Raw genomic sequence first — 22,022 nt, 5'->3', positions numbered from 1 at the left:
TGCTGCGCTTTCTGTCATTCTCTCTGCCCGTTATCTCTCTGTGTACATTCTCTCTTGATATTGTTCGTCTCGCTGCTTCTCTCTGTCTCCACTTCTCTTTTGGGATACAGGTTTCCGGCTTTCTCTGGCTCGTGCTCTGTGTATGTCTCTTGACTTCTGTTCATCCCTGTTTCTGTCTCTTATTTTCTCCTTTGGGAATCAAGCATTTTCCACATGGCTAGTAATATGGCCATCTCAAATTCTCAGCCCATCACCCAAATGACAAAAGACCATTATGTTGAGTTCAATTTACTAATCTAGATGAAGTCTGATTGAGTTACACTCCAGGCTTTCACTTGGACAGTCACAGGACAGTCACTTTATCCGTAGGAATGAGGGACTCTGATTGACCAGGGTTTGGGCTTGAACACAATTCTCTGTCATAGATGGGGACTTTTTTCCTTTCCCAAAACAAGGGTGGAAAAGAGTAAGACTGGATGGATAATCAACATTGTCACCACCATCATCCATTATGCAAAACTTTGATACCTGAAGTTTCTCTGTCTCTGCTTTTCTGTTTGAAAAAAAATTCAGATGTTTCCTCTATGTAGAATTTATGTAGTCTATATATAACCAATGCTTCACTCTCCTATTCTAAAGGGATAAATACTAGATCACATTGACCTCCAAATCTAGGACTTCTGATGATGTAAATTTCTTTTTTTACCATGGATATGGCTCTTAGTGGTCCAAAAATTATGGTGAAATGATAAGTTCACCCCCCATTAATACAGGAGGAAATGATAGCATAACCACAACAAAACTATAATCATCAAATGAGTGAAAGGTTCAGAGTGCGTCCAACTTACTGAGCTGGCAGAGGAGCGTCATAGGTCACAGAATCTGGCTGAACCTTGGCTCTGCTCCCGAGGAGGGTCTACACTGCCCTGGTCTTACCTGACCCCTCTGTGAGATGGCCCAGGACGGGGCTCTCCTGTGTCACACAATTTAGAAGTCCTCTTCATTTTGGTGGGTTTCAAGGGGCACGTGGCTTTGTGTGGGCACTCTGGATGCTGAGGAATATCTTAGGCATGTAAAATTCTTTTTTTTTTGTTTAAATTTACCCAAGGCATTTTTTAAAAAAATGATTTGGAAATAAATTAAGGATACCACCTCAGTCTACCATTCTGAAGAATTATTCTTCTACACTACATAGTAATCTTTCATTGACATTCTTCTGCTATGAAATGAACAATCTTTAGACAAATTTGACATAACATTTAGAAAATTTTAACTTTTAAGTTTATGTGTGTGTTTTTAATAGTGCATTAGAAAAGATGCAGAATTTCATAGAAGACAACTTCATATTCAAACCTATGCAGTTATTCCACTCAGTGCTGAATGTAAAATCCTTAATTCTTTTTTTTCCTGGAATTTTTTTTCTCTTACTTCTTTCTTGTTTTTTCATAACCTTTCTTTATTTTTTAAAAAATATGAATTTATCTATTTTAATTGGAGGCTAATTACTTTACAATATTGTATTGGTTTTGCCATACATTGACATGAATCTGCCACGGGTGTACATGTGTTCCCCATCCTGATCTCCCCTCCCACCTCCCTCCTCATCCCATCCCTCAGGGTCATCCCAGTGCACCAGGCCTGAGCACCCTGTTCCATTCATTGAGCCTGGACTGGCAATTCATTTCACATATGACAATATACATGTTACAATGCCATTCTCCCAAATCATCCCACCCTCTCCCTCTCCCACAGAGTCCAAAAGTCTGTTCTATACATCTCTGTCTCTTTTGCTGTCTCGCATATAGGGTTATCATTATCATCTTTCTAAATTCCATATATATGCGTTAATATACTGTATTGGTATTTTTCTTTCTGGCTTACTTCACTCTGTATAATAGGCTCCAGTTTCATCCACCTCATTAGAACTGATTCAAATGAATTCTTTTTAATGGCTGAGTAATATTCCATGGTGTATATGTACCACAGCTTTCTTATCCATTCGTCTGCTGATGGGCATCTAGGTTGCTTCCATGTCCCGGCTATTATAAACAGTGCTGCGATGAACACTGGGGTACACGTGTCTCTTTCAATTCTGGTTTTCTTGGTGTGTATGCCCAGGAGTGGGATTGCTGGGTCATGTGGCAGTTCTATTTCCAGTTTTTTAAGGAATCTCCACACTGTTCTCCATAGTGGCTGTACTAGTTTGCATTCCCACCAACAGTGTAAGAGGGTTCCCTTTTCTCTACACCCTCTCCAGCATTTATTGCTTGTAGACTTTTGGATAGCAGCCATCCTGACTGGCGTGTAATGGTACCTCATTGTGGTTTTGATTTGCATTTCTCTGATAATGAGTGATGTTGAGCATCTTTTCATGTGTTTGTTAGCCATTGTATGTCTTCTTTGGAGTAATGTCTGTTTAGTTCTTTGGCCCATTTTTTGATTGGGTCATTTATTTTTCTGGAATTGAGCTGCAGGAGTTGCTTGTAAATTTTTGAGATTAATTCTTTGTCAGTTGCTTAATTTGCTATTATTTTCTCCCATTCTGAAGGCTGTCTTTTCACCTTGCTTATAGTTTCCTTCATTGTGCAAAAGCTCTTAAGTTTAATCAGGTCCCATTTGTTTACTTTTGCTTTTATTTCCATTACTCTGGGAGGTGGGTCATAGAGGATCCTGCTGTGATTTACATCAGAGAGTGTTTTGCCTATGTTTTCCTCTAGGAGTTCTATACTTTCTGGTCTTACTTTTAGATCTTTAATCCATTTTGAGTTTATTTTTGTGTAACATTTAGATCTTTAATCCATTTTGAGTTTATTTTTGTGTATGGTGTTAGAAAGTGTTCTAATTTCATTCTTTTACAAGTGGTTGCCCAGTTTTCTGAGCAGCACTTATTAAAGAGATTGTCTTTTCTCCATTGTATATTTTTGCCTCCTTTTTCAAAGATAAGGTGTCCATAGGTATGTGGATTTATCTCTGGGCTTTCTATTTTGTTCCATTGATCTATATTTCTGTCTTTGTGCCAGTATCATACTGTCTTGATGGCTGTGGCTTTGTAGTTTTTCTGGGAATTTTTGCAATAATTCATAATTTTGTGTGGTATATTATGAAACCCTAATGGGGGAATCTGTTAGGCAGTAACAACTGATAAAACTAAATTCTTGATGAATTGAGATCCTGAAATGCAGGCTCAATTACTGTAGCTTCTCTCTCTTTTTGCTATGACTTGAAGTATTTCAACTGCAGCCCCAGGTCCTCAGCTTTTCTATTCTTTTCTCCTGTGAATGAGCAGGAAAGGATGACAAAGAGACAGATTCCTCTGATCCATCTTCTCAGGTTACATTCTAGTGAAAAACTTTTCAAATGAGAGGCATTTAGACCTTTATTAGGAAAGAATTGCATCACATTTGTAAGGTTCCTAAATGGTCATTCTACCCCCTCACACAGATTTTTCCTGGCCCCTCCTAGGTAGCAGACACCTACCCTAAGTGTTTCCTTTTTGTCTAACTTTACTTCTAACAATGTATTTACGGAGCAGATATCTTAATTTTTATACTATTTGAGTCAGTTATGTTGGATTTTTGGCCATGAGCAGAAAGTATGCCTCTTAAACATGATTTATATTTATGCTTTTGATGGACTGGATTGAAGAGATTTGATTCTTTCCTGTTGTTTAAGACACTGCCATTTCTTTTCTGAATTATTGAAGCAGCCTCTCACTCATTTCTCTACTCCTTTCTCAATTCCTACACTTTACTTTCCACAGAGCAATAAGAAGTATTCTGAAAACCTAAATCACATCACATCTATATAAGGCTTAAATATCTTAAGTGTTTTCCTACAGTACTTAAAATTAAATCTAGATTCTTCAGTTGGCTAACAAAATCTTCTGTGACTTGGTCTTTGTTCATATTTCTGAGTTCATCATATGCCTTTCTACTGTTCCACTTCATCTGTTTGGGTTATACTGGGTGCTCTAAGAAATCAATCTTAAAAATTCAGAAGACTAGCAAGGCTGCTGAAGAAAGTGAAATTCCCAACTTTTAGTCTGTGCATACTTTCCCGTCAACACCAGTATAGTCCCTGATATAGAATAGGAACTTGGTACATATTTGTGGTTGGCTTCATGGAGATCTCTGCTTCAGGGCTTCATCTGTCTGGAATCTTTTCTGTTTTGGTGCATATTTGTACTCTTGTGCCAATACCACACTTCCAATGATTATAATTTTATCATGTGCTCTGATATCTGGAGTGTCTTCCCTCTTCCACTCTAGATTTTCTTTCCAGAATTGTCTTGGCTACTTTTGCACACCGACACACATAGAGGCCTTCATACACCAGGATTACATCATTATCATCCCGTGTTAATTTTGGTGTTTCCCATATTTCTCTTTGGTGAATAGGAAATGGTACTATTTGAGTGGGATTTAAAAGTTGTCTCCATACTGTGCTCTCTACAGGAACAGAATTGCTTCATCATATAAGATCTTAAAGTCAGCAATCTTGCTAAATTCTTATAAACCTCAAAAGTGATTTTTTTTTTTTTGATTCCCTAGCAGCATGCAGAACTTCCCCAACCAGGGGCTGAACCCACGCCCTTTACTGTGAAAGCCCCTAGACCACTGGTCCACTGTACTGCTCTGGGGGGGCCCTCTCGTAAGTGATCTTGAAAAATTTTTTGATCGCCCCCAAACACAGTTTCTGTACACATGTATAATGTATTAAAAATAATAGGTTTGCTTCTCCCTTTCTGACCTTTTTAGCTTCTTTCTTTCTCTACTTCTTTGAAAGAGATATCCAGTAAACTAGTGAATAGACGTCATAACAAGCTGCTATACTTGTTTTGTTCCGGAACCCATATCATCCATCTGTTTTGAAGTTCTCATTCAAAGTATCTCTTTTGGGGCTGTTAGTACCTGCGACAAGAGGCAATGGTGTTTATCTAATTTCTGTTAACCGCAGAAAACATGTTAAAAAGTGATGGCTTCTCCAAGAGAAACTTTTCAGTACTCAAAAGTTGACATTTTTATATGATTCAGACTACATCTAACTCTTCAGTGTTCTGGCTTTCTATAAATGAATAAGCAGTCAATATGTCATCCATTGGGACTTGGTACCCTGAAAGAAAATGCCCATGAAGATGATAAATTGGTGGAAAGACTTAGAAGCAGGGTCTTGGCCCTTGGGTGGAGATGCCAAGGTCTACTTCTGATGGAGGTAATAAATTAGCAGTGACACAGACAGCAATTGTGAATACACATTCCTAAACGTAAGGCTCCACTATAGTAGGCATTCAGCACTATTATTTATTTATGGCAGAAGAGGGCATTGATTTGGCCTAAGGAGTTTCCCTCCCCACACCCCCGGCTGTTCAAGTGGTAAACATGGCCTGTTTATATAAGAGCCAGAAGAACAAAATTTACTTTAAATGCTTTTAAGCAGAAAGGAGTTTACTGGACGGCTTACTATGGCTTAGAGAATCAGCAGGTCACGGGGTGGAACCAAATCAGGCAATCCGGGAAGCTAGCCTGAGTCAGAAGCATCACATTACAGAAGGTCCTGACGACAGGAAGCCACTGTTACACCTGTCTCTTTACACCACAAAGTGACAATATCTCCTAATTCTGTGGCCAAAAAACAAAGCGCATCCACACTGGTGTCTTCTCAGGAAAGAAAACCATCAGCATGTCCAAGCTTCTCTAGAATGCCTCTGATCAGCCAAAGCCAGATGACACATAAGATTATCCAGGAATGTGGACCTGGGTATGATTATACTAAGTGAGGTAAGTCAGACAGAGAAAGACAAATATCATATGATATCACTTGTGTTATATGATGCAAACAAGAGACATCACTTTGTTGACAAAGGTCCATATAGTCAAAGGTATGGTTTTTCCAATAGTCATTTATGGATGTGAGAGTTGGACTATAAAGAAAGTTGAGTGCCAAAGAACTGATGCATTCAAACTGTGGATGAGTCTCTTGGACTGCAAGGAGATCCAACCAGTCAATCCAAAAGGAGATCAAGCCTGACTATTCATTAGAAGGACTGATGCTGAATCTGAAGCTCCAATACTTTGGCCACCTGATGTGAAGAGCCAACTCACTGGAAGACACTGATGCTGGGAAAGACTGAGGGCAGGAGGAGAAGGGGACGACAGAGGATGAGATGGTTGGAAGGCAGCATCAACTCAATGGACATGAGTTTGAAAAAACTCTGGGAGATAGTGAAGGACAGGGAAGCCTGGTGTGCTGCAGTCCATGGGGTTGCAAAGAGTCAGACACGGCTTAGTGACTGAGCAACAAGTCACTTGCACATGGAATCTAGGAAAGTGGTACAAATGAACTTACTCATAAAACAGAAAGAGACTCACAGATGTAGAAAACAAACTGTGGTCACCAGGGGGAGGCGTGCGGGAGGGATGAGCTGACAGGTGTAGACTGACGCATACGCACAGCTGTATGTAGAATAGGTAACTAGGAAGGACCTGTTGTGCGGCACAGGAACCCTGCTCTGGGCTCTGTAATGGCCCATACGGGAAAGAACCTCAAAAAGAACGGATGTGTGTGTGTGTGTACCTGGATCACTTTGCTCTGTAGCAGAAACTAACACGATATTGTAAATCAACTATACTCCAAAAAGATTTTAAAAATCATATGATATGATTGGAGGTGGAATCTCAGAAAAAAATGATACAAATGAACTTATTTACAAAACAGAAAAAGACTCACACAGAAAACAAATTTATGGTTATCAAAGGGGAAAGGTGGGTGGGAGTGATAAATTAGGAGTTTGAAGTTAACATATACTCACTATTATATATAAAATAGATAACTAATAAGGACCTACTGTGTAGCACAGGGAATTCTACACAATATTTTGTAGTAACATGAATGGGAAAAGAATTTGAAAAAGAATAGATATGTGTATGTTTATAACTGAATCAATTTGCTATACACCTGAAACTAACAGAACATTGTAAATCAACTATAGTCTAACACAAAATAAATTAAAAAAAAAAAAAAATGAAGAAAAAAAAGATTATCCGTGAATGTGCTCTCTGTCTATAGCACAGCTCAGAAGCATTAGAAGAAGTCAAGAGGTACATTGTTTGAAAACCCACTACACAGGGGACAGGGAATCCTTAAAAATACTTTATTTCTCTTAGTAATATCAGTTATTTCCAGATAGAACCCTCTACAATAAAAAATAAGGGGGGATGATATTGTTACTCAATAGGTGACGTGCAGATCAACCACTTTTGGGTTCAATAGAGATTTTCTACTTAGAACAACAACAATGTCTAGTCAATCTTGTGTCTCAAACTCACAACCAGTTCATTTAGGTGCGATTCTCACTGAGAAATCACTGATTTGCCTGTCTCTTTATGCACTATTTTAAGCTATTTTTATGGCTTCCTTCTTTTAGCGACTGACGACTGGCCTGAGAAAGGCCTTATCTTGCAAACACAGGCTCTGGTTTCACTGAGGAGAAGCCAGCATTACCGCATGTTCCCTTTCAGTCTGCTGTGGGCAGGGAGTTTCCAGAAAAGCAGAGTAATCTGGGCAACTCTTCCACAGGGTGTCTGTCCTTCCCTCTGCTTTCACTCACTTTTCTGTCTGTCCTCTCACTCCAGAAAAACCACATTCTTTGTCTCTTTATGGCTGTAAAACATTTTACTTGAAGTGGTAAAATAGAACTCTATATAGAAAAGCAAGGTAAATCCATTGATATCACTACACATACACAAACGGCTAAATTAAAAAAAACAACGACAGAGACTATCTAATGTCAAGATGTCTTGTAACCCAAATGCTCACCTTTTGTGTTTGGTTGTGTAAAATAGTACAACCAGTGCTTTAAAAGGCTGGCTATTTCTTGGAAAGATAGACTTATCCTATGACAGAACAATGTGGCTTGTAAATCCTTACCTAAAGAAATGTAGACATATGTCCATAAAATGACTTGTTAAAAATGTTCAGAGCCACTATTTATTATTTATATTAGCCCCAAACAGAAAATAACTAAAAAGTCTCTCAGCAAAATAAGAAATCAACAAATTTCCTTTCTTCAGGGAATAACAAGGAGCAGATTATTCATACAGGCAACATGGATGAAACTCACAGGCAACAACAAGCATTGTGTTGGATGAAAGAAGCCAGACAAAAGAGCACAGACTGTACCATTTCTTGTTTGTGAAGTTTTGGAAGTCTACCTTGATGCCCAGGGAGCTGTGACTGTAATAACTCTAGCACAGTGCTCCTTCAGATGAGATACGTGGGGGGTGACTAGGGATTTACCACATGTGTGTCCCAGAGAAGGGCTTCCCAGCAGGCTCAGCAGTAAAGAACCTGCTTGCCAGTGCAGGAGATGCAGGTTTAATCGCTGGATGGGGACGATCCCCTGGATGAGAAAATGGCAACCCACTCCAGTATTCTTGTCTGAGTAATCCCATGGACAGAAATTACGATGAACCTAGACAGTGTATTAAAAAGCAGAGACATCACTTTGCCGATAAACATCCATGTAGTCAAAGTTATGGTTTTTCCAGTAGTCATGTATGGATGTGATAGATGGACCATACAGATGGCTGAGCACCAAAGAACTGATGCTTTCAAACTGTGGTGTTGGAGAAGACTCTTGAGAGTCCCTTGGACAACAAACCAGTCAATCCTAAAGGAAGTCAACCCTAAATATTAGTTTGAAGGACTGATGCTGAAGCTTCAATACTTTAGCCACCCGATGTGAACAGCCAACTCCTTGGAAAAGACCCTGCTACTGAGAAAGATTGAGGGCAGGAGGAGAAGGGAGTGACAGAAGATGAGATGTTTGGATATCATCACTGACTCAATGGACATGAGCTTGAGCAAATACCAGGGGATAGTGAAGGACAGGGGAGCCTGGTGTGCTGCAGTCCATGGGGTTGCAAAGAGTTGGACACCACTGAGCAATGGAACATGCATGCATGCATCAGCAAAAAGTGAAGAGATTGTGAACAAGTGGCTACGATCAGTCAGCACACTGAAACATTACAAGGTACCCAAGCCCTTGTCTTAGACTCCTTCTAGGAGAAATAGATTTAAGACAAATGCTTTGTGCAATTATTGTCAAGAGCCAGGTTAAATGTAAATTTGTTGCTATTTTTTAGTCATTAAGTCATGTCTGACTTTTTGTGACCCCATGGACTGTAGCTCGCCAGGCTCCTCTATCCATGGGATTTTCCAGGCAAGAATACTGGAGTTAGTTGCCATTTCTTTCTTCAGGGGGTCTTTCTGACCCATGAATGAAACCAGTGTCTCCTGCTTGGCAGGAGGAGTCTTTACCACTTAGCCATCAGGGAAACCCAAATGCAAATATATATATATATACACGCTTAGTCTTTCAGTTGTTTCTGACTCTGCGATACCATGGACTATAACTTGCCAGGCTCCTCTGTCTATGGGGATTCTCCAGGCAAGAATACTGGAGTGGGTTGCCATGCCCTCCTTCAGGGGATCTTCCCAACCCAGGGATCGAACCTAGGACTCCTGCATTACATGCAGATTATTTACCATCTGAGCTACCAGGGAAACCCAAGAATACTGGAGTGGGTAGCCTATCCATTCCCCAGGGGATCTTCCTGACCCATGAATTGACCCAGAGTCTCCTGCATTGCAGGTGGATTCTTTACCAGCTGAGCTACCAGGGAAGCCCAATATAGCTGTGTTTTTCGTGTTTCATCAAGAATGAGGCCCTAGAGAATCCCCTGGTGGGCTAGTGCTTAGGGCTCAGTGCTTTCACAGGTCAGAGCCCAGGTTCCACCTCAGACAGGGAAATGGGAACTAAGATTCCACAAGCCTTTGTGGCATGGCCAAAAAAAAAAAAAAAGCAGACTTATAATTGTTTACCTTGAAGCACACTTTGTTGCTTTCTAATTACAATTTCTTATCTCAAAATCAGTAACAGATTTCCAGTAAGATTTATTTCCCTGTAAATTTAAAGAGACAATATATTAATCTACTAATTTTTGATTATAAGGTTCTTCAAATCACTGCTATACCTTACTAACCCAACAGCCATTAGGTTCAGTTTTGTTGTTAACAGAACTCCCAAACTGAGTTTAAGAGTATAGGAGTAATTATCAGCTCGTTCTGTGTGCCTCTATCAGTAAATACTTGCCTTTACAATCTTACAACACATTAAAAAAGTAATTTGTTGAGATCCAGGCAATTCTTTTCCTTTTTTTTTTTTTTTGACAATGTAAAATTCAAGAGAAAATGGTTCTGATGAAGTACCCCTAATTACATGTCAGCATTCACTTTTTTCCAGTGCATATCTACAAGAGTGAAATCCCAATCAAAGGGCTTCTGCAGGGCACACAAGCCTCACTCATTATATTAAAACAATTTACATAATGTTTTGATTGGGTCAGGTCTTAGTTCCTCCATGTGGGATCTCTAGTTCCCTGACAAAGGATGGAACCTGGGCCCCCTACATTGGGAGCACCAAGACTTAGCCACTGGACCACAAGGGAAGTCCCTCATCCATTATTTTTAATTCCCTGTTTTGCCACTTCTGTTAGGAAACCATTGACCAGAACCACCCGCCTTGGCCAGGCACAATGATAACCACATGCACGAGTTGTCTCACAAAAGGATGTCCCAATAAGGAACAAGGTGTGGCCAGGAAAACCAGCTGGGAGAATTTGGGGCCCAGGAGGGAGGAGACACCCGCCCACGGTTTGTCCTACTGACTTCCCAGAACCCTTTGCTCTGGAATTCATCCCGGCCGAGTGACGTGTGAGCCACCGGGAAGGACCCTGAGTCCAAACGATGGGCCAGAGACAACCAGGAAACTAACCCATCACCGTAAACCCAGCACCGCGAACCAGGGGGCGGAGCAGTCCTCCAGGGCTCCCGACCCTCCTGCTCTCCGCCCGGCGCCCCTTTATAGCGTCTCTTGCTCTGTCAGCACGTGAGTCTCCTGGGACAGCTCATTTCCGAGTGTAGACAAGCGTCCAGTCTCGGCCCTGGAGGGGGCTGGGTCTCCCTTCCTGCAGCTCTTCCGGTATCTGGCTGTACCAGTGATTCACTCCCCGACCCTCTGTTTTTATTTTTATTCTTTGGGTTTTTACTTTTCCCTGAAGTGCTTCCCTGTTCCTCCTTGTCTTGCTTTCTGAGGTACCTGTGAAGCGACCACTTCCAGTTTCAGGTCTTTCCTGAGCCTGCATCTATCGCTTGCCCTAAAACATCACTGGTGATGTTCTTTTTGAGGCTTTGCCACTAGAACTTTCCGAAGAAGGAGTCCCATCATCCAACAGAAAATGTTGACTACTTTCCTCTATCATGTCCAACAGTATATGCTTCATGTAATCTTTTTACCTTGAACTGAGCCTGGGGGTCCTTTAATGAGGATAGGATGGGTAAGAGTCCTCACAATCCTTCCAATTATTTTCCTTATTGAGCCACATCCTTGGGCATTGGATCTTAAATTTCTATTAGTTTAAAAGGTCTTCGTGTCTCTTAAGTGTAAACACATCATTTTCCTTAAAGAGCACATTTCCTGAAGTAAACTGGATTTATATTTCCTGAACTGGATTTATATCTAGGAAAGCTATATACACAATTCTTCAGCTCATGACTTGAGAATAATATTTTTATAATAGGAGATATAATAATACTAACATTTCTTTTAGAGTGACATGTTACTTCTGTAGAGAGAGTTTCATAACCTGTGTGCAGGGTTTCATCAAGAACAAACCATGCAGTTTATAAAACAAAATACAGCCAGCTTCACAGGAGCATCTTGTGTGCACTTTCTGATTACTATCTTTTACTTTAAGAGGAAAATATTACTCTGAATTTTGTGAAAATTATCTAATTTTTCTTATGCATGCATGGCTTTGAATTTAATATAAATATAAAATAACTTTACTTATTGGTTCTGTTTGTTTCTTTTGATAAATATTTTGTTTATGAGAATCACCATTTTCTTGTGTGTAGTTATATGCACATCCATTAGGATGGCTATTACCAAAAACTCAGAAAATAACAAGTGTTGGCATGAATGTGGAGCAATAGGAACCCATGTGCATTGCTGATAGGAATGTAGATGGTGCAGCCATTGTGGAAATCAGTATGGTGGGTTCTCAAAAAATTAAACATACAGTTACCATTTCATCTAGCAATTGGAACTCTCTATTATATCTCCAAAGAATGGAAAGCAGGGACTAAATAAGCAATGTCCACAAAAGCATTATTCACAGTAGCCAAAGGTGGAAACAACTCAAACGTTTGTTGATGGCTGACTGGATAAACAAAATGGAGTATACGGACATAACGGAATACTGTGTGTGCTCAGTTGCTCAGCCGTGTCCAACTCTTTGCAACGCCGTGGACTGTAGCCCTCCAGGCTCCTCTGTCCATGGAATTTTCCAGGCAAGAATACTGGAGCGGGTTGCCATTTCCTTTTCCAGGGGATCTTCCCGACCCAGGGATCAAACCTGTGTCTTCTGTCTCCTGTGTTGCCAAGTGTATTCTTTACCACTGAGCTGCCTGGAAAGCTCAGTGGAATATTATTTAACCTTAACAAGGGAGGAAAAGCGGACAAAGGCTACAACATGGCTGAGCCTTGAAAATATTATGCTAAATTAAAATGAGCCAGTCACAAAAGGACAAATATTGTATGATTACATTTATGTGAAGTGTCTTGAATAGTCAAATTTATAGAGATAAAAAGTAGAATGGGGATATCCCTGGTGGTTCAGTGACTAAGAATCTGCCTACCAATGCAAGGGACAGGTCTGCTCTCTGGTCAGGGAAGATCCCACACATCGCGGGGCAACTAAGCCGATGAGCCAGAACCACTGAGCCTGGTCACCTAGAGCCCGGGCGCAGAGACAAGAGAAGCCACCGCAGTGAGAAGCCCGTGCACAACTAAAGAGCAGACCCCACTTGCCACAACTAGGGAAAGCCCTTGCACAGCAATGGAGACCCAGCACGGCCACACACACACAAAAAAAAATTAATAAAAAAAAGTAGAATGGTGGTTATCAGGGCCTGAAGGGAGGGTGGAAGTAGAGGTGTCATTTAGTAGTTGCAGAGTTTCAGTTTAGGAAGATGAAAAAGTAATGGTTGATGGTAATGGTTGCACAACACAATATACATGTATTTAACACTCCTGAACCACACCCTCAAAATGGTTAAAATGGTAAATTTTAGTTATGCCTCTTCTGCCATAATGAAATAGAAAAGGAAAGAAAGGGCAAGGAACAAGAAAGTTAAGAACGCCTCATGCCTGGAATTGGTGTAAAGATGTATATAAAATTAAGTAGTTTAAGCAAAAAGAATGCTCAGCAAGGACTAAATGTGACCCTTGGAGTTTGGACATTGAGATTGGAGTTTTGGTTCCAGATAATATGAATTACAGTCAGAGGTAACATAATGGGTGCTTTCCATGTGACACCCATTAGGTTAAGTGTTTTATATGTATTACCTCATGGATCCTCTCAACAGTTCGTTTTATGTTGCTAAAGTGATGCAGATGACACCATCCTTATGGCAGAAAGTGAAGATGAACTAAAAAGCATCTTGATGAAAGTGAAAGAGGAGAGTGAAAAAGTTGGCTTAAAGCTCAACATTCACCAAACTAAGATCACGGCATCTGATCCCATCACTTCATGGGAAATAGATGGGGAGACAGCGGAAACAGTGGCTGACTTTATTTTTTGGGGCTCCAAAATCACTGCAGATGGTGATTGCAGCCATGAAATTAAAAGATGCTTACTCCTTGGAAGGAAAGTTATGACCAACCTAGATAGCATATTAAAAAGCAGAGACATTACTTTGCCAACAAAGTCCGTCTGGTCAAGCCTATGGTTTTTCCAGTGGTCATGTATGGTTGTGAGAGTTGGACTGTGAAGAAAGCTGAACGCCAAAAAATTGATGCTTTTGAACTGTGGTGTTGGAGAAGACTCTTGAGAGTCCCTTGGACTGCAAGGAAATCCAACCAGTCCATCCTAAAGGCGATCAGTCCTGGGTGTTCATTGGAAGGACTGATGTTGAAGTTGAAACTCCAATACTTTGGCCACCTCATGCGAAGAGCTGACTCATTGGAAAAGACCCTGATGCTGGGAGGGATTGAAGGCAGGAGGAGAAGGGGACGACAGAGGATGAGATAGCTGGATGGCATCACCGACTCGATGGGCATGAGTTTGAGTCAACTCCGGGAGTTGGTGATGGACAGGGAGGCCTGGCGTGCTGCGATTCCTGGGGTCGCAAAGAGTTGGACACGACTGAGCAACCAAACTGAACTGAACTGGAAGGATTATATTGTATAAAAATTTGAAATAGGGTGGTCTTAATACTCATACAATAGAATGACACCAATTAAAGATAGTATGTTAATAAACCTAATTTTGGAACTTTCCTGGGCATCCAATGTTTAAGACTCTCACTTCCACTGTAAGGGTCATCAGTTCAATCCTTGGTCAGAGAACTTAGATCTCCCATGCCGTGCAGCACAGTTGAAAATAAAATAAATTAAAAATAAAAAAACACATAATTTATGAACTTAAGGGTAGAGTGCATTTACATTGTACTTATAGTATTGCTACGGGGCAGTGAGGTTGCCCCTGCTCTGCACCCTGTCAGCCAGTCCCTCCTTTCTCCTTGATATTAACCCAGATAAGAGAAAGTGCGGGGCATTTTCTGAGATACAGACAGCATTATCTTACTCTATCGTTCTCACTTCTACGCTCTTTCTCATCCCACCTGGAGACTTTCTGTCTCATCAGGATGAAAATGGGGAGGAGAGCTCTTACATCATTCTGCCTCCTTCACAGATTCATGTTTCTGACTTTGCACTCTCAAAATCCAGTTTTGATGTTTAAAAGGTTTTATTTTGATGTCTGGTCTCTTGCACAGACTTAGACTTCTCTTTTAAAATTAAACACTTGAACATTGGCACCCCCCACCACACACACTTTTTTGCATGTTAGATATAAACACTTTTCCCTGAGGGGAGAAATTTTGCTTTATATTCACTGATACCTAAATGCAAGAAGAGAGAGAGAGCGAAGAGGAAGTTTAGGGAGGAAACAAGGTCCCCATTTAAGGATATCATTTTCACACTTTGGCTGTGTGGTATTAATGTGACCCGAGAAGCAGTTTCCACGGAGCTGAGCTTTCCGTGAGCCTTCCAACACAGGGGCTTCCATGCTTAGGTAGGAGTTATGTAGCCCTAGAAACAGACAGAGCAAATGGCCACCCTGAGCAAAAGTACCCCAGAAAAAGATTTGTCTTTTTTTAAAAGTTTCTTTTTATTGAAGTATAGTTGAATTACAATGTTGTGTTAATTACTGCTGTACCTCAAAATGACTCAGTTATACATACATACATCTGTATATATTATTGTGGTCATTTTCCATTATGGTTTATCACAGGGTACTGAATGTAGTTCCTTGTACTGCACACTAGGACCCTGTGTATCCATTCTACATGTACCAGTTTGCATCTGCTAATCCCAAACTCCCAATCCAACTTTCTCCCATCCCCCTCTTCCCTTGGCAACCACCAGTCCATTCTCTGTTCCTGATCCTGCTTCTGTTTCATAGATAGGTTCACTTGTGTCATATTTTAGATTCCACACATAAGTGATATCACATAATATTTGTCTTTCTCTTTCTGACTTACTTCACTTAGTAAGACAATCTCTTGGTGCAAGATTTATTTATCTGTTCGGAACAGATGCTGGGTTAGGGTGACCGAGAACTAGAAGGCTGGCTGGAACAATCCAGGTCTCTCTCTGACAGGCAGGCAATGAACCAAAGACTAAGTTGGGAGAATTCCTAAGGGTCAGTGACCTTCGAAGGAAGATTCCTCCATAAAGTCCACCCCAGCAGGGAGGGCAGGAGGGCATGGAAGGAGCTCTGTGATGAAGTGGAACAAGGAGCACGTCTCAGTCAAGGTCAAGACGGGGAACTGGAGTCAGAACCATGCCTTTTTTTTCTTGTAAAGACTGATCACCTAAAACAGCAAACAGCATGAGGCTGACGGGCCCTGTGCCCCTGCTGTTGCAGCGAGAACAGAAATGAAGACTTTCCTCTCCTGAGAACAAGTAAAAGGAACAGTGAACAGATGAGAGAAGCATAAACGGGCCTGAAAGAGTTAATCACTCCTAGCTTTCCTTTCAATGTTACTAAACTGTGGCCGGTATCTAGCAGAAGGAACCTCACACTATGTAAATTATATCCGCTACCTACCGCACCCGAACCCCATGCAAATTACATCCTGCACCTGGTGCTTACCTTCCCAGCGCTCCCTTTGCAGACCGCCCCTTGTAGCATTTTGCGTTGCAGAAAGAGGGCTGCAATATTATAAATCAGAGACAAACTGACCCAATTATCTGGCTTCCTGAAGCCAGTTCTGACTGTTTTGAAACAATAAAGAAGAAGAATGCAAGACTCTCACTATTTTGTTCCTGATCACAGACCTCGGACTGTGAGCCCCAGCTGTATGATCCCCTCCAAGTCCCCACAGCGCAGGGCACTAGCCTGCTATGTTCTTCCTTCAGCCGACTAAAGCCGTCTTTCTATTCCTCCAAACTCTATCTCTCTATTTTTTATTCAGCATCGGTGGGCAGAGAAAAACAAGATTTTGGCGGTAACTCTGTCCCAACGTCAACCCATCTCCAGTTTGCCCACAGGTGTTCAAACACATGTAGGTGTCCTGGATGCCAGTTTTGCTCCCTTGCCTGCAGTGCCATCCTTCCAGATCTGATCCTTACCTTCCCATCTTTCAGGCCATGACTCACATGGCCCTTCGACGTCTGGAGGCAGCACCCAAGCACCGGACTCGGAGGATGAGGACAGTGCCCGCCACGATGCCCACGAGGCCCATGGCCAGCCCCAGGGCACAGACCACAGTCTCTGTCAGCTCTGATGTAGGGGTCGGAATCTTGGGCTCTGAAAACAAAAGACTTACAGGGTCAAAGTGATACCGAGCAGGGTCCTGTGATGCTCCTATGCGCTAAAGCCTTTCTGTGTCTCCCCGTCTCTTGTTTGCAGGAAACGTGTGCTTCATTCAACCTCCATGACCTCTCTGAGTTCAAGAGGCAGGCTGAAACAGATATTATTCTGGGAAGGGAGGGGATGTGGAGACTAGGGAGGAGCAGTTAAGAAACAATAGTGCAGCCTTGGGGCAGGGTCCTGGTTCCCCCTCAGGGGATACACACAGCACTGTCTTTGAGCTGTTTGGCAAATGTTGAAATCTCCAACCAGTGGAGAAATTAACTATATGCTGCCCACAACACACTGACCCCAGACTGGCTGTCAACAGAAGGTTAATGATGCTGACTCCCACTTGACTCACCACCAGCCAATCAGAAGAATGTTCAGGAGCTGATCACACCGTCTTTATCACACCAATACTATACAACTCCTCACTACTCCCTCCAGGTGGGGACACACAGTTCTGAGAGTGGTAGCCCACTGTGGCCCCCTTTGGCAAAGAAATAATGCTGTTTTTTCTACTTCACCCAAAACCCCGTCTCCAAGGTTTGATTCAGTCTCAGAGTACAGAGGCTGGATTCAAAAGGACACTGTATGCAGATGGATTGGATGTGGAGAAGGGAGTGTGTTTTGGAATGCACAAAACTCCTAAACTTTGGGAGAAGAGTAAAGTCAATTATTAGAAAACCCTGCAATTGTGGGAAGTGGAGTCATGGCCCTGGGGGTTCAGGGCTATAAGACAGGTATAAGATCCAGACAGAATTGGAGGGTACACAATGATGCGACTTAGGCATACCCCAGTGCTTGATGAGGGGCTCTTCCAAGCCCCAATGCTCCACTCTGCAGTCATAGAAGTCATTACCGGAGGGAAGAAAGGTGAGATAACTGAACTTGAGGAAGGAGTGGTCACTCTTGGGGTAGAAGGTGGTCTCAGCGATACCTTCTGCAACAAAGTGTCCATTGTAAAACCAAGTGATGTTGATCACAGGAGGAAATATGTTGTCCACTTGACAGATGAGGGTATTGGGAATCCCCAGGACCACGGAGGATTTGGGAAACACAGCCACTTCAGGGATTTCTACAAGGAAGACCAAAGATGGATTGGATTTTCTGACAATCGTGCCTTATGCTCCTTAATCAGCTTAGGGGAGGCTCCCCCACCCCATGCACAATCTCCCCAACTGTTAGTGTGCTATTTCCTATGTCCTTTCAAACTCACTTTTACAGTCAGCCACAACTTCCTTTTATGTTTACCTGTTTCTTAGATTATATATTGATTATTATTATTATTATTTTACTGGCAGGACTATCCAAAACTTTGACCTTGGCTTTTCCATCTTCTGAATGAGGAAGATTAATGCTATCTATGGTGACTTCAGAACTGGTGCTGGCATCTTTATCTACAGATTCCGAACGGTCCTCTGAACTGTGCTGTGAATTGTCATCTGAACTGTCCTCTTCTTTAGGGTCACTATGCAGCTTACAGCACTTCTCGCTGGGAATCCAGAGGGCAGAGTGGGTTGGTGTGTGTGAGCTAGGAGACAGATGGGCCCCAGGCTGAGCAGTTGCGACTGGTCTCCTGCTGACGCTTCAAGACAGGATACCAGCAGGAGCATGGGGCCTTGATTAGGTGAAAGACAAAGTGACCACAACTTCCTCGTTCTTGTGGTCAAGGGGATTTCCCAGCCTGATGCATGTGCAGAAGACGTCTTCAGTCTAGGGAGGGGCAAAGGAGGAAGGAGACGCCAGCCCAGAAGGTGTTCTGCCAACCCCCCAGAAACCTTTGCACTGGAATCCACCTTGGCTGAGAGATGCCAGCCCATCAGGAAGAACCCTGAGTCAGCTGAAGAATGGGCACAAGCGAGCTGACTGGCCAGAGACAAGACAGAAAACTGCCCCCATAAAAGCAACCTAAATCATCCCTATTGTGTGCAACTCAGTCCATTTGGAGTGATTCACCATTTATGTTTAATTGTAAAAGACTAGTTAATGATAACAATGCACTGTAAAAACTTCAGAAGGAAAGGAGAATGTTTTATGGACCATTTGTTTTGTGGGTGGCAGTTTTCAGTTATTAGTTTTTAAAATCAGTACTTTCTAATGGAAACAGCCTGAAAAAAATCTGTCACAGGATTTTGAGACCCATTAAAAAATGTTTAATTAAAAAACAAAAAACAAATTCCAAACTCTGAGTTCTCTTGTGTGCTCTCCCACATGTACTTTATTTTTAATAAATGCTGTTTCGATTCCACAAACTTGGTCTCTTTGCTGAATTCTTTCCTGAAAGGAGACAAGGGCTGAGGTACTACTTGGCTACTTAGGCCAAGAGCTTGGGAATATCCTCTTTTAGAACTACAAGGAGTGGCTCATGGAACTTAAGGGAGGGATATTTCAAGATTAAATCTGTAGCTGAGCACTGAGTATTTGCCAGGAAATGAAATAGAAAGGTGGAACAATTTAGAGTGTGGGGGGAAGAGTAGCTCTCCGGGGGAAGAAAAAGAGACCAGAAACATGAGGTAGGTGCCGTGAAGAGAGGCCACACTTACCGTTGGTGGCAGGTGTAAAGTTGGAATTTTTTATCAAGATGTCCAAATTTCTTTTTGACATAATAATGTTTCTCAGGGCACTCTGAATTTCAAACGTGGTAATATTGTTAAACTCGGGCAGCCTCCAGACAGTTTCCTTTTTTCCCAGGTCCACGTAGAAAAGCTCATCTCCATCAAATTCAAATGTGAACTGGCCAGAGGCGCCGTACGTCTGGTAGACATTTGTGCCGTAAGTGCCCACGTGGTCAGCTGGTGGCCATTCCAAAGCAGGAAGGTAAGAACAGGGAGGCAGGATACAGGAGAAGGGAAAGAATTTGATTAAACAAAAACACATGAGAAATGGTCTGTGTAGGAGTGTAGGTTCATATTTGGCCTGGTCCGATACCACTTCCTATTTCTGTCTTGGGGTTAGGGAGGTGTTGAGACGCTGTCTTATTCACTCTGTACCTTCAGTAACTTGAAGGGCTCATGGCACACAGTAAGATTTCAGTTAAATAAGTTAATAATGAATGCTTGTGTGTGCTAAGTCACTTCAGTCATGTCCGATTGTTTGTGACCCTCTGGACTATAGCTCACCAGGCTCCTCTCTCCATGGGATTCTCCAGGCAAGAATACTGGAGTGGGTTGCCATGCTCTCCTCCAGGGGACCTTCCTGACCCAGGGGTTGAACCTGTGTTTCCTGCATTGCAGGTGGATTCTTTACCCCCGAGCCACTGGGGAAGCCCTAGATAATGATTACATAATTTTAATTCTTAAATTTATTTCTAATCCCCTAATCTCTTACTTCTCATAGCACTTCTCTTATTCTTGCCGCACTATGGAATTTATTTACTTATGAGATGTGTTTTTTTAAAAAGTTCTCTGTCTGATTGTAAGAACATGAGTTTCCTGTGGATAGAAATCTTGATTTGTTGTTGTTTGTGTGTGTCACATAGCATGAGGGATCTCAGTTCCCTGACCAGGGATTGAACCTGTGTCCCCCAGCAGTAGAAGTGTGGAGACCTGACCCCTGGACCACCAGGGCATTCCCAGAAATCTTGTTTTGTGCCAACCACCCAGAGGAGTGCTTGATACTTCGCTAAATATGTGTTGATTTAATGAATCACAATAAGGTTTTGAAGATTCCATTGCATTCCTCTTCTCTTTCCCTTGACTTTTTTCCCCCCCTTTGGGTTTCAATAACTGTTGTCAATGCCCATGACACAGTAGGATAAAGTTTTGGACAAGGGACTGAAATTTAGTGGAATCAGCCACCTTCAAGGTGTTGCGAATATGGAATGGAGGAGCCGAGGGGGCTTATGCACCAAGATTAATCTCTGTTTATCCTCTTTTTAGAGCTTTGCTGGCTGGAGATGACAGGACTGGTAGTTTGGGTTGACAAGCTGAGACTGACCTATTTTAAGTTCCTAGGTTTTCCACCAACATTACCCAAATTTCTGAAACAATCAAACATGAAGTTATACTTATAATAATCATGCTAAACTTTGGCATTATATTGCTTTTTAGTCCATGGGGTCACAGAGAGTTTGACATGACTGAGCAACTTTTACACACACACACACACACACACACACACACACACACACACAACTCTTTGTTATTTAGAATACACATCTGAAAATAGAGTTGCCATATGATCCAGCAATCCCACTCCTGGGCATATATCCAGAAAGAACTATAATGCAAAAAGATAAATGTACTTTTATTTCATAGCAATGCTACTTATAAGAGCCAAGACATGGAAAAAATCTAAATGTCCATTGACAGATGAATGGATAAAGAAGATATATATACAGTTTTTAGTTGCTAAGCCATGTCTGACTTTTTGTGACCCCAGGGACTGTAGCCTGCCAGGCTCTTCTGCCCATGGGATTCTTTAGGCAAGAATACTGAAGTGGGCAGCCATTCCCTTCTCCAGGGGATCTTCCCAATCTAGACATTGAACCTGGGTCTCCTGCATTGCAAGCAGATTCTTTACCACCTGAGCCACCATACTCCAATATAAAATAAAAATTTAAAAAATTCTCCTTCACAATTGTAAACCCACACCCTCAACTGTACACTCACCCACGATGTCTTCACCTCCACAGGGGCTCATCACGGTGGCCAGAGCGAGAGCCCTCAGAATCAGAGCTTTCTTCATCCTCCTCCTCCTCCAAGGGTATCCTCAGGAGTGGCTGTTCTGAGTGGTGCCTCGCCAAGAAGGTGGTCTAAAGAGAACCGCTGGAAGAAGCCATGTAGGAGCAGCCCACGCCTCACCCTGCTCTATCATATTTCAGCCCATCAGAGAAATTCCCTGAGCTGACACCTCAGTTGCCAGCTGAAGCATTTTTAGGGAGAGACCTGTAAGAAGCCTGGGAACTCCCTTGTTTTGAATCATCTGAGGGCATAGATTCAAAAGGGAGCAGAAGGATATCATATATATCAGGAATCATCAAAGAGTAAAGCTTGTAGCAAGAAAATTTGAAAGATTTTGAGAGATCCTAAAGAAAGA

The 22,022-nt window shown here is 42.0% G+C and overlaps 1 protein-coding gene across 4 annotated transcripts; it reads right to left on the bottom strand.

The window, feature by feature from the left end:
• Positions 1 to 14,888: 14,888 nt before the first annotated feature.
• LOC133059369 (SLA class II histocompatibility antigen, DQ haplotype D alpha chain-like) lies at positions 14,889 to 22,022 on the bottom strand. 4 transcript variants are annotated; one of them, XM_061146382.1, is made up of 5 exons: positions 21,596 to 22,019; positions 19,529 to 19,777; positions 17,779 to 18,060; positions 16,760 to 16,937; positions 14,889 to 15,214 (listed from the first exon to the last, which is right to left on the bottom strand). In XM_061146382.1, the coding sequence occupies exons 1-4, from the start codon at positions 21,669 to 21,671 to the stop codon at positions 16,783 to 16,785; spliced, it is 762 nt and encodes a 253-aa protein (XP_061002365.1). In that variant the 5' UTR covers positions 21,672 to 22,019; the 3' UTR covers positions 14,889 to 15,214; positions 16,760 to 16,782. The 4 variants fall into 4 exon arrangements, with proteins under 4 accessions (XP_061002365.1, XP_061002367.1, XP_061002366.1 ...); XM_061146384.1 differs by lacking the exon at positions 14,889 to 15,214 and adding an exon at positions 15,292 to 16,080 and having other exon boundaries at positions 17,923 to 18,060; positions 21,596 to 22,022; XM_061146383.1 differs by lacking the exon at positions 14,889 to 15,214 and adding an exon at positions 15,292 to 15,999.

The sequence above is a fragment of the Dama dama genome, chromosome 7, assembly GCF_033118175.1.
Source record: "Dama dama isolate Ldn47 chromosome 7, ASM3311817v1, whole genome shotgun sequence".
In the NCBI taxonomy this organism is placed as follows: Eukaryota; Metazoa; Chordata; class Mammalia; order Artiodactyla; family Cervidae; genus Dama; species Dama dama.
This window is presented reverse-complemented; position numbering and strand designations above follow the sequence as displayed.